Below are 12,084 nucleotides of genomic sequence, written 5' to 3'. Positions count from 1 at the left end.
GATGCTCTGCCCCATGATGTCCCAGAGCAGGCAGCATATACAGCCACCAGGCCTTAGGGGATGCTCTGCCCCATGATGTCCCAGAGCAGGCAGCACAGAGACAGAGCACCAGTCATCCAGCACTCAGCAGCAGCCAGCTGGCCACGCCCACCAGCCAAGAGAGGAATCAGCAGACTGACAGACAGTAGAAGCTTTGAACGTGGAGGGAAACCTCAACTAGCCACAGGAAGCAACTTACAGCTAACACTAACCGTCTCAATCCCAATAACAGGGTTTAAGCTGAAGCAGAGCTTTCATTCCCTCGACTTTGATCAGTGAAATAACACTAATGATAACAACAGCTCTGTCACAGGCGGAGTGGCCGAGTGGAGGAGATTGATGCTACACTATTTCTTATTCATAGACACAATGCTTGAATTTCACTGCCTGACGAGTACGTGTTCAGCTGGCTCCCGTCTAATCTCGTCCGGTTTGAGTCGGTCTTTGGAGAGCGCCTGTTTGAACATGGCATTCTGAGGCACGGCTTACTGAATCCCAATTATTACTGATGAATTATTTACTAACTCAAGCTCAGGGAGAACGCTCAAAGTTCACCAAATGTGGACGCTCCTGTAAGCCAGTACACTGCAATACACAAGCAGGTAATTCTAGATCTTTTAGGGTAGACTACGTGCTCCCAGTAAACAAAGGTTCACAAATCCACTGTTGTGAGTTTAAAGGATGTTTAATGTACCTTCTAAGGCCGTGCTATACCTGCCTCCCCATCTGAAACATGAAAACATACAGTCTCCTCCTGTTGTGAAATATGCAGACTATAAATACAGAACACTTAACTTTTCATTTGGAACAAAACAGCTTTCCCATCTGGCAAAAAGTGGTTGAATCAACAGTGTTTTCACGTCATTTCAACCAAAACATGATATGTGATGACGTTGAATCAACGTGGAAAACTGATTGGATTTCATCAACGTCAGGGGATTTAGTCTTCTTTTCACCCAACTTTGAATCTAAATCCAAAGACATGGTGAAATGTTTTGTTGATTTCATGTTGAATTGACATTTTGACATTGAATTGACACAACTCAACGAGATGTAAATGAAAACTAGACGGATGTTTGTTTGTTTGTTGAACGGATGTTTGTGCCCAGCGGGTTACTTCTTTACAGAACCATCACTCTCAGGCGCCATCATACTATGGGATGAGAACGTGTTGACAAACGTCAGCTGTTCATCTTCCTTTAACAAATGAGTTTGAGCAGCAGAGAAATATTGTGTCTGGGCTCTGGGTGAAGCCAAGCCAGGGACACAGAGAGCCCTGATAGAGCTGTGAGTTTGAGCAGCAGAGAGATAATGTGTATGGACTCTGGGTGAAGCAAGCCAGGACACCAGAGACCCTGGAATAGAGCGTGAGTGAGCAGCAAGAGAATAAATGCTTATGGACTCTGGGTGAAGCCAAGCCAGGGACACAGAGAGCCCTGATAGAGCTGTGAGTTTGAGCAGCAGAGAGATAATGTGTCTGGTCTGGGCGTTGCTGAAGCCAACCCAGGGACACAGAGAGCGTTGATAAAGCTGTGCGGAGATTGATGATGAAACAGCACATTTGGAGAAACAATGTCTGGTCAGTGTCACATCACACAGGGAACCAGAAAGACACACTGTGCCAATTTGAGGCTGTGCTGCGCAGAGCACATCCGAGCTGAACAAAGCTTAGCTGGGCTGAGTTGAGCAGCTGAAAAACCCAGCTCTCATCAGAGTGTAAAGGAAAGATCTACACTCACAAAAACCAAACCAGGCTGAAAAGACAGCGACAACGCTCTCCAAGAGCATCAGAACAACAGACATCCACATGATGCAACAGGCGTAGAAAAATTACATTTGGATATGCAACAAAATGATTTGGAGAAATTCAGAGAACAGATACACACTCCCCCCATGTGAACACCTCCCTGGTGAGATCAGCCAGGGGTGTTGGAAATAAACGCGAGAGAACAGCTGTGGCTTACTATGCTTCATTTGATAGCAATCTGAATAAACACAGAGCCAGCCTTGAAAGACATTCTACATGGAATGACTTACAAAAGAGATAGTGAGACTGGACTCAAATGTGATTACGCATTCAGTGCTGTTGCCTTTAGGTGCAGAATTGAGGCTTCACAATCACATTTGTCCCTCTGACTGTATCTTTCCTCTAAACATAGCCTGGATGTGTCTGTAGCTTCACTGTGAGAGCCAGAGGGCATCTCTACAGCTCGTCTGCCTCTGTGTAAAGCAGGAGGCGGCTCTTTCTCTCCCAGAGCTCACAGCACAGCCTTGTTCATAGCCATGCTCTACTTTCACAGTCTGTTGAATGGAGAGGAGCACTGCAACACCATATAACTCTGGCTAATAATTCAAACTGAGAACATAAAAACAATAGATAGCTCCAGTCTCTGTGGCAGCAGTCTCTGTGGCAGCAGTCTCTGTGGCAGCAGTCTCTGTGGCAGCAGTCTCTGTGGCAGCAGTCTCTGTGGCAGCAGTCTCTGTGGCAGCAGTCTCTGTGGCAGCAGTCTCTATGGCACTTCTGTTTTTAGTTTAGAAGCTCCACAGCAAGTAAACATCTAACCTTTTTCCAGACGCAATATGATTTCTGATGTCTAAACAGATCATTTCCCAGCTATCACATTCTGAGAACCATATATTTACTGAGCTCCAGAAGAAGAAAAAAAGGCTACCCACTGTCCTAGTCTGAAGCAATGGACAACCGGGTGCATACTCCAAAATCTGTCAAATGCTATCTTATCTCATGTAATGACATAATCTGTAATCTTTGTGCAAYACACCCCGAAACCAAGCATCTACTCTACATCACCATCTCCACACTATAGTTAGTTATGGGAGACTGAGGTTCCATCATGTTCTATAGACCACTACTCAACAACCCAACAGGAAGATACTTCAGTACGAAATTAGAAATCCTATTGATAAGTTAAAATAATTTGGTCACAAAGACTGTGTTTACACAGGCAGCCCAATTCTGATATTTTTTCCACTCATTGGTCTTTTGACCAATCACATCAGATCTTTCCACATTAGATCTTTTCAGAGCTGATCTGATTGGTCAAATGACAACTTAGTGAAGAAAATATCAGAATTGGTCTCCCTGTGTAAACACAACCTAAGTGAACTGAGAAACACCTGAAGGGGACAGGGCTCACATAATGTGTTTCTCAGTTCACTTATTGTAGGTTGCGTTTACACAGGTAGACCAATTCTGAGATTTTTTTTTCACTAAGTGGTCTTTTGACCAATCACTGTTGATCAAAGTGCAGAAGCTACAGAAATGAGTGATCAATAACGCCACAGCTCCACCACTTCCCTTCCTACAGGTCCTGGCCTGTGGTGATAATGCTTCCGGCTTCAGTCACATCTATACTGCTCCCCACGTCCACCCTTTTTAATACCACTTGCTTGTCTTCCCCTCTGATTCCAACCATCTAAATGAAGCTGCTGTGGGGACTGGGGAGTGAGTCAATAACACCACAGCTCTACCACTTCCCTTCTCACACCTCACACCTCCAATCCCTTTTTCCACTTGTGTTGTTTGGAGGGGATCGTCCCTGAAGATGCCACTAATTGAGATGCGACTTAGTGTTAATAATTGAAAACCCCATGAGAAGGTACTGACAAAACAGGCCTTGGTGCTTTGCTACCCTGATGACAATAGAGGCACAGTACTCCCTGTATCTATTGTGAAAAGGTAAAACTGGTCTTGGGGTAATTCATATTATTCTGTAGGTAAATCTGTGACATTCCATTTAGTATGATATATTACAGTATGTTTGGTTACATAATGAATGGAATAGCGGTTGTACAATATCATATGAATTATAGGACGTATAGTATCATGTATCTTACTCGGTCGTACAATAGCATACGAATTGGATGATGGTCCTTATCTTGGTGGATGTATAGTATTATACGTCGTTCTCTGAGACCAGGTTGCTTATTGCGCAGTAACAACGAAGGAGAATTATGGGGAGAATTTACATTGCCGTTTACAGAAACTATAACGACAAAAGTTAGGATAATTTATGTAGCAGGTTAAGTGAAATGGGTTAAATTTAGAATACGGGTTAGCTGAAATGCTACAGTTGTCACCGACGAGACTCGAACAAGTAACTTTTGGATTGCTAGAAGGTCGGGATTACGCATACCCATCCTCCCCGACCAACCTCCCTACTTTCGTTTCCGTCTAGCAGGGATGGGCAACTTTGAAGGGGGTGGGGCAACCTTCCAAGCAAAACATTTTAGTTGTCACGACCGTCGTCTAGGTGGAAATGACCGGACCAAGGTGCAGCGAGGTGAACGTACATTTTCCTTTATTTATGTAAATGTCGCCAACAAAACAAGAAACAAAGAAACGACCGTGAAGCTTACTAGGGCTATAGTGTCACTAACAAAAGATAACTACCCACAAAATACAAAGGAAAAAAGGCTGCCTAAGTATGATTCCCAATCAGAGACAACGATAGACAGCTGTCCCTGATTGAGAACCATACCCGGCCAAAACATAGAAATATAACACATAGAATGCCCACCCTAATCACACCCTGGCCTATCCAAAATAGAGACTAAAACCCTCTCTATGGCCAGGGCATGACAGTAGTGGCCTACTTCTTGACAGCAGAGAGAAAAAATTGAAGTTTTGGAGTTCATTTCCTGTAATTCCACACATTTTGTCATGGGGCAGAGAGAAAATACTGCAGTGTTAAAGCAAGTTTGCTGCAAAGCTAAACATTTTGACATGGGGCAGAGAAAATATTTAAAAATTGTATAATTCATTTCATGCAATTCTACTCACATTGCCATGGGACGGAGAGAAAAATGTGCAGTTTTAATAGGCCATTTCCTGTAATTCTGCACATTGTGCCATAGGGTGGAGAGAAATGTTTGCAATTTTATAACAAAAATTCATGCAATTCTTGTCACATGGGATGACGCTGGAGGGACGAAGCAGGTACGGGGAGTCAAACATTTAATATGGAACATGGAACGAGACAGGAACAGCGTCAGCACAAGGGTAACAAAGACAAAAAACAATTAATGCAGCAGCGGGGAACAAAGCAAGGGAACTGACAAATATAGGGGAGGAAATAAACAGATGAGTGAGTCCAGGTGAGTCCAATATCGCTAGTGCGTGTGACGAGGGAAGGCAGGTGTGCTCAGTGGATGGAAGGTGTACGTGATGCAGGGCAACCTGGCGCCGTCAAGCGCCAGGGGGGGAAGAGCGGGAGCAGATGTAACAGTATACCCCCCTCTTGGGGCACCACCCGGMGTCCCACCCTGGCGAACCGGCCGAGACATGGGCGCTGGGCAAGCCAGTTGGGGCATGGGAGCCCAACGAACCGGCAGGAGCGTGAGAGCCTGGCGAGCCGGCTGAGGCATGGAAGCCACACAATCCGACTGAGGCAAGACGCCTGTCGATCCTGCTGCAGYGAGGGAGCCCGATGATCCGGTGGAGAGTGACGTGGGATGGGAAGCCGCCGAGCCAACCGAGGCAAGGAAACCTCTCGAGCCAGCCAGGGCGTGAAAGCTCGACGAGCTGGTTTTGGCACCCCCTAAGACCCCTTTCGGCCTTTTTTGGGAAATTGATCCGCGTTGGACGCCAGTTGCCCATCCCTGGTCTAAAGTAACTAGACTAGACCATTAGTAGGGGTTATATGTCTTGAAGGTGCTCAGAAATACGTAAAATATGTTTCGTTTGGCTCTGAGGACAGGCTGTATCAGTGTATGATTGCAATGTCGTCATCAACATTGTCATTATGAATCATCAGTCATGAGTCATAGGATTCTGTATACTGGATAGAGATTCTGCTCAAGGCCAGGGTATCATCAGCAGATACATGCACAAACATACACACACCCGCACGCACACACCAACAACACAAGTGCACACACACTGAATATGTGCACCCACTCAGAGTGCTACAGTGATCACACAGCCTCCCAATCAAATGATCTATTCAATTTACATACAGATGAGATGAACATTTGAATACCAGCCTCTTCCTTTCCCCGTAATAAATGCAGATTGAAAGCGGTTGATTTAATCTAAACATCCCCCAAACACCTGCTTATCTATGGGGATGTTTTTTTGTTGGAATGGAATGACAGAAATATAAAATATTCCCATTGAATCGATTAATGAGGAATGTATTGAGAAATGACAAATCCGATCTACAGGTAACTGGCAAAATAAAGGAAACACTTGAGTAAATGAGGGATACAAAGTATATTGAAAGCAGCTGCTTCCACACAGGTGTGGTTCCTAAGTTAATTAAGAAATTAAGATCCCATCATGCTTAGGGTCATGCATAAAATGCCCAGTTGCCCACTATTTTGGCTACCATGGGTAGAAGAAGAGATCTCAGTGACTTTGAAAGAGGGGTCTCAAATGTGCATTGTGGGTTTAAAGGGTGTGTGTGTGTCACTGGAGGTAGGTGGCACTTTAATTGGGGAGGACTGGCACGTGGTAATGGCTGGAGATTAATAAGTGGAAAGGTATCAACAACATCAAAAACATGGTTTCCATTCACTCCTTTCCAGCCATTATTATGAGCCGTCCTCCCCTCAGCAGCCTCCACTGGTGTGTGTGTATGTCTCAGTCACCAGATCTCAACCCAACTGAACACTTATAGGAGACAGCATTTTCCACCTCCATCAACAAAACACCAAATTATGGAATTTCTTATGGAACAATGGTGTCCCATCCCTCCAGTAGAGTTCAAGACACTTGTAGAATCTATGCCAAGGCTCATTGAAGCTGTTCTGGTGGCTTGTGGTGGCCCAACGCCCTATTAAGACACTATGTTGGTGTTTCCTTTATTTTGGCAGTTACCTGCATTTGCTCACAGCGGTTTCAGCATGGATAGATAGAAAAGCAGTAAGTCCTCCTACTAAATGATGTCATTTGTTATCCTGCATGTAATTAATTAGCACTCTGGAACCCTGAAGCCTCCCATTTGTCCAGGTCTGAAAAGGCCTTTCTCCATAATTATCATGCTGTTGCTCTGCACAGAGGTGGAGGGCGATCATCCAACCTGAGGAAGGTCTCCGCCTGGCATGTGTGTGGCGTGTTACGTGTATCTTGACTTATCATCAAGTCAACCCCTCTCTCTCTCCAGGCTGATCTGATCTGTGTGTGGTGGCTCACACCAAAGTACAATCAAAGGTCTTTCAGGTCAGTCCAATTTGTCACAATGAATGACAGGATAGTCAAATTCTTTGACAGTTACGTAAAATAATTTGAGTGATGCTTTTGGGTGGTAGCCGTCTCTGTATGTTGGCTTGTTGACAGTGGATGTCTGAAGCTTTGGCATGGCAGCACATACTGGTGTGCATTCCAACAGTGAATAAGGTATCTATGTTTCTGGGCCTATAGATGGAGATTGAACATTGAAGGGCCATTGGAGGAGAGTACGTCCTCTAAGGGCTGTGGCAACTGTGAGTACCGGTCAGCTCTGATCTGTCTCTCTTAGCTGTGGATGACAATGACGTGATGATGAAGATGAGGGAGGTTTCTCTCTCACTCACCTGTGGATGATGCGTTTGCTGCGGAGGTAGCCCAGCGCCAGGGCGATCTCACAGATGTACAGCTTGACAGTGTTCTCTGAGAAGTGTACATTCTGCTGGAGGTGATAGCGTAGGTCTCCTCCCAGCAACAGGTCCACTACCATGAACATGTCCTCCTCGTCTTGGAATGAGTACCTACAGGAGAGGAGGGGGAGGGAGGAGGGGGAGGGGGGGGAGGTGGTGGGGGGCATGGATAAGGAAGAGGTGGAGGAGGAGGGAGAGGAGGAGGTGGTTGAGAAGTAAGAGGTGGAGGAGGAGGTTGTGGAGGAGGAGGAGGAGGAGGTTGTGGAGGAGGAGGAGGTTGTGGAGGAGGAGGAGGAGGACGGGGAGGGGGAGGAGGTTAAAAAGGATGTGGAGGAGGTGAAGTAAGATATGGAAGTTGTGGAGGAGGAAGAGGAGGAGGAGGTGAAAGAGAAAAGAAGAAGAAAATTGTCAGCCTATGACATAGCATTATATTCATTCAACACAATTACCTTGGTTGCCAATATCCAAGAGGTGAAGGAGTTCTATTCACATTCAGTGTGAGGCTTGTAATAAAAGAGGAGAGTGAAAGTTTCTCAGTCAACCATCACAAAGGTCTTCAAGGCTCACAGATGGCAAAAGAATATCGCTTATGAAACATACAGTGCCGGCGGGCTTACACCTGTCTCTTATACACATCTAGATGTGTATAAGAGACAGGGCTTACACCACTCATTATTCTAGGCACAAATTAATTCCCAGAAAAGGCAATTCATTAGTGGCTAGCGATGGAAACACCACTTCAACACACTCTGGTTGGTCCGTTCCATCCAAAGTAAAAGGCCTGTCAGGTGTGTGCAGTCTGAGCCCATCCACTCATCCATCCATCCATCCATCCATCCATCCATCCATCCATCCATCCATCCATCCATCCATCCATCCATCCATCCATCCATCCATCCATCCATCCATCCATCCATCCATCCATCCACCCATCCACCAATCCATCCATCCATCCATCCATCCATCCATCCATCCATCCATCCATCCATCCATCCATCCATCCATCCATCCATCCATCCATCCATCCATCCATCCATCCATCCATCCATCCATCCATCCATCCATCCATCCATCCATCCATCCATCCTTCCACCCACCCATCCACCATCCATCTTTCCACCCACCCACACATCAGCACCGAGCCCATTCCACTCCCATTTGAGAAGCCATTCCACTATTCTCCATTGATGGTACATGACGGGACTCCCACTGGGATCTGTACTTTCTAATGAGTCTATGGCATTGTAAAATAATTAGAGCGAAAACTATTTCACTCAAGCCTTCTCTTGCTTACCTAGCCTTGAGCATTCCTCCAAGAAAATATACACAGACCAGACGCAACTTTACAACATTTTATTCCTCACATGCTTCGTAAACAACAGGTGTGGACTAACATTGAAATGCTTACTTACTTCCCAACAATGCAGAGAGAAAGAAAATAGAGCAATAATAGAAAAGTAAAACATGTAATAATACAAGTAATAATAGATACACAATGTGTAATGATAACTAGGCTATATACAAGGGGTACCAGTACCAAGTCAATTAGTAGTAATAACTAGGCTATATACTAGAGGTAGCAGTACCGAGTCGATGTGCAGGGGTACGAGGTAATCGAGGTAGATATGTAAATATAACTAGGAATTAAGTGAAAGACTGTAAACAGTAGCAGCAGCGTATGTGATGAGACAAAAAAGTTTGTGCACAAAGGGTCAATGTAGATAGTCTGTGTAGCTATTATTGTTAACTATTTAACTAACTATTTAGCAGTCTCATGGCTTTGGGTAGAAGCTGTTCATTGTCAGAATTATGACATGGCTTGTCAGCCTCCGGAGGGGGAAGAGGCATTGTCGTGTTGTCGGTGATCAGGCCTACCACTGTCGTGTTGTCGGTGATCAGGCCTACCACTGTCGTGTTGTCGGTGATCAGGCCTACCACTGTTGTGTTGTCGGTGATCAGGCCTACCTACCACTGTCGTGTTGTCGGTGATCAGGCCTACCNCTGTCGTGTTGTCGGTGATCAGGCCTACCTACCACTGTCGTGTTGTCGGTGATCAGGCCTACCACTGTCGTGTTGTCGGTGATCAGGCCTACCACTGTCGTGTTGTCGGCAAACTTAATGACGGTATCAGAGTTGTGTGTGGCCATGCAGTCGTGGGTGAACAGAGAGTACTGGAGGTGACTAAGCACACACTCCTGAGGTGCCCCTGTTTTGAGGGTCAGCGTGACAGATGTGTTGTTGCCTACCCTCACCCTCACCGCCAATAGGCCGTTTGTTTCTAGAGAAGTTTCCTACCTAAAGGTTCTGAGTTCAGTGCAGTAATTTACTTTAGCAATCCATACATTCTACTGTTACATGTCAAAGAAAGTGAACGGTGTATTTGTGCATCCAAGCCTTCGCTTTCTCCATGAATAAGACCAATCATGGGCTGGCATTCAACTAAACAGTAGTGAGGTTGTCTGCGGAYGACCTTCCTCCCCCAAGGCCCCACTTCAATTAAAGGGAGGTGGTGCTTTATCCTGTGAATGGGGATTGATTGAACAGACTCCAGCGTGTCTACATACGACTCAGTTGATGCTGAGGCAACTTGAAGCATAATTGACTTTAGGGCCGTAAAGGGTATCTGTGAACCCCCTAGCCAACCCTTAGTGCAGGATGGAAGGGGGCTTGTTGCAGTTGAAGGACAACATGTCAATGACTTCAGAACCAGAGAGGGTATCTGTAAAAAATAAAACTTCCCACCCTAATTGATTTGATTTGATTTAAGTGCAGCACGGAGGGGGGTTTGCTTCCTTCCGAGAAAAGTCACGTCCCTGTCCTCTCCACAGAGGCTCAGGTAGAATGACTTTGTCGGTGTCTGGTCTGTCACAGTTTTGTATAGAYATTACAGAGCTGCAGATTGGCTGTCTGACATCATTCCCTCAGGGGGCACTGCTATAGTGTATTTCTACTCTAAGATGCATAGATTTTTGAAAGAAAGGCTCAGCGAAGTGATTTGCCAGCGAAGCCTTGTGCCTTGTGGGGAAGGAAGGGGTGTAAATTCAGCGGAGAGCATCAGAAAAATCTGCACAATAGAGCAGATTAATGGCCTCCTCTCCTGACAAACATATTTTTAKAAACGAGAAAAGGAAAGAAGGTGCCGCCCACTAATCAGTGTATGATGCGTCTGAATGGCCAGGAGAGTCCTGTTCCCCATATATCACACAGACAGACAGAGGAGAATAAGTTAGGCCCAAAGACGACAGTGTCACAGTGGGGGTGGGGCCTCTGCAAATCTGCACTTTAAAACTTCAAGAGATCCATTGTGAGATGTAGAAGTACCTCTGAAGAGACAGTCTAGTATTTTGGGGAGCTATGGGATAGTTTGACTGAGCCACCGAGGGAAGCCGAAGCGCCTGAGATGAGATCAAACACATGTAACATCACATTAACATCACATCTACTCTCTCTCACCGACAGCTTGTCATACGACTCCACGGATCTTCCCATGGGTGACTGTAGGCAAGAGTGGACTAGTTCAACATGTTGGACAAAGGTCTGAGAATGCTCCTGTCCTGCTAAAGATTACAAAGAAACAAAGCCATGTGGCAGAATAATCACATGGATGTCTTCTTGTCAATGTTTCAAATTACCCGCAGAGAAGCAGACTATGATGGAACCACAGAAGTGATTGCCACACAGAAAGAAAGGCTCAGCGAAGTGATTTGCCAGCGAAGCCTTGTGCCTTGTGGGAAGGAAGGGGTGTTAAATCAGCGGAGAGCATCAGAAAAATCTGCACAATAGAGCAGATTAATGGCCTCCTCTCCTGACAAACATATTTTTAGAAACGAGAAAAGAAAGAAGGTGCCGCCCACTAATCAGTGTATGATGCGTCTGAATGGCCAGGAGAGTCCTGTTCCCCATATATCACACAGACAGACAGAGGAGAATAAGTTAGGCCCAAAGACGACAGTGTCACAGTGGGGGTGGGGCCTCTGCAAATCTGCACTTTAAAACTTCAAGAGATCCATTGTGAGATGTAGAAGTACCTCTGAAGAGCACAGTCTAGTATTTTGGGAGCTATGGGATAGTTTGACTGAGCCACCGAGGGAAGCCGAAGCGCCTGAGATGAGATCAAACACATGTAACATCACATTAACATCACATCTACTCTCTCTCACCGACAGCTTGTCATACGACTCCACGGATCTTCCCATGGGTGACTGTAGGCAAGAGTGGACTAGTTCAACATGTTGGACAAAGGTCTGAGAATGCTCCTGTTCTGCTAAAGATTACAAAGAAACAAAGCCATGTGGCAGAATAATCACATGGATGTCTTCTTGTCAATGTTTCAAATTACCCGCAGAGACAGGACTATGATGGAACCACAGAAGTGATTGCCACACAGAGAGAGAAAGAGAGAGAGAAGAGAGAAGGAGAAAAAAGAGAGAGAAAGAGAGAAGAAAGAGA

At 45.5% G+C, this 12,084-nt stretch overlaps 1 protein-coding gene across 1 annotated transcript in view; it reads right to left on the bottom strand.

Moving 5' to 3' along the window:
* Nucleotides 1-5,169: 5,169 nt before the first annotated feature.
* The window catches only part of LOC111950473 (protein kinase 2-like), a 38,108-nt gene continuing 31,193 nt past the window's right edge, over nucleotides 5,170-12,084 (bottom strand). The window contains exons 5-6 of the mRNA XM_070434290.1: nucleotides 7,573-7,746; nucleotides 5,170-5,614 (exon numbers count right to left, since the gene is read on the bottom strand). Coding sequence (XP_070290391.1) covers nucleotides 5,170-5,614; nucleotides 7,573-7,746 — 619 coding nt within the window. The remainder of the gene's footprint in view (nucleotides 5,615-7,572; nucleotides 7,747-12,084) is intronic.

The sequence above is a fragment of the Salvelinus sp. IW2-2015 genome, linkage group LG23 (genome assembly GCF_002910315.2).
Source record: "Salvelinus sp. IW2-2015 linkage group LG23, ASM291031v2, whole genome shotgun sequence".
Lineage (NCBI taxonomy): Eukaryota > Metazoa > Chordata > Actinopteri > Salmoniformes > Salmonidae > Salvelinus > Salvelinus sp. IW2-2015.
Note: the sequence above shows the minus strand (reverse complement) of the source record. Positions and strands in the feature narration are given on the sequence as shown.